General features: G+C 55.9%; 1 protein-coding gene across 1 annotated transcript; it reads right to left on the minus strand.

Annotated features, from left to right (window-relative positions):
• Nucleotides 1-256: 256 nt before the first annotated feature.
• Nucleotides 257-697, minus strand: SPRG_15628 (hypothetical protein; the record flags this gene model as incomplete). Its single annotated transcript, XM_012356898.1, has 1 exon — nt 257-697. A coding segment is annotated over one exon (441 nt), but the record flags the coding sequence as incomplete, so codon positions are not given.
• Nucleotides 698-723: the final 26 nt, after the last annotated feature.

The following is a 723-nucleotide window of genomic DNA, read 5'->3' on the forward strand; positions in this document are numbered from 1 at the left end:
CTTTTCGTCCTCGCTGGCCGGCAGCTACGGCAAGTCATGGGCGGTCGATCGGAGCTCCATGCAACGGCAACCCTGGATCCCACTCCGTCGCTTTTACGCACTCTTTGAAGCGTACTGGCAAAGCCAGAAACTCTACTGCCCGTGGCTGCAGCAGTAGATTAGATTAAAGACGACATAAAGGGCACACAAGTCGATTACGTTTGGAGAGTTTTTTCTCGCACAGAAAGAGAATACGGTTTACTACGCTGCCGTATTCTTAGCCCCGGAGAGCTCGAGGGGTGACACCGCTCTTCCCGGTCTTGCCCTTTGGGTTGGACTCGACTTTAGCGTTGCCAGTCGGTTGATCGACGTTGTCGCGGTTGGTACCGGTGCTGCTGGAGATCTTGAAGATGTCTTTGGTTTCGCCAGCATCGCCCTTGACGTTCGGGTTGGTCTTGCCACTGCGGTTGTCAGTCGGCTGATTGTCGTTGTCGTTGTCGCGGGTGCTGGTGTCGCTGGTCGTCTTCTTGCTGTATTTGGTTTCGCCAGCATCGCCCTTGACGTTCGGGTTGGTCTTGCCACTGCGGTTGTCAGTCGGCTGATTGTCGTTGTCGTTGTCGCGGGTGCTGGTGTCGCTGGTCGTCTTCTTGCTGTATTTGGTTTCGCCAGCATCGCCCTTGACGTTCGGGTTGGTCTTGCCACTGCGGTTGTCAGTCGGCTGATTGTCGTTGTCGTTGTCGCGGG

The sequence above is a fragment of the Saprolegnia parasitica genome (assembly GCF_000151545.1).
Source record: "Saprolegnia parasitica CBS 223.65 unplaced genomic scaffold supercont2.633, whole genome shotgun sequence".
In the NCBI taxonomy this organism is placed as follows: Eukaryota; Oomycota; class Saprolegniomycetes; order Saprolegniales; family Saprolegniaceae; genus Saprolegnia; species Saprolegnia parasitica.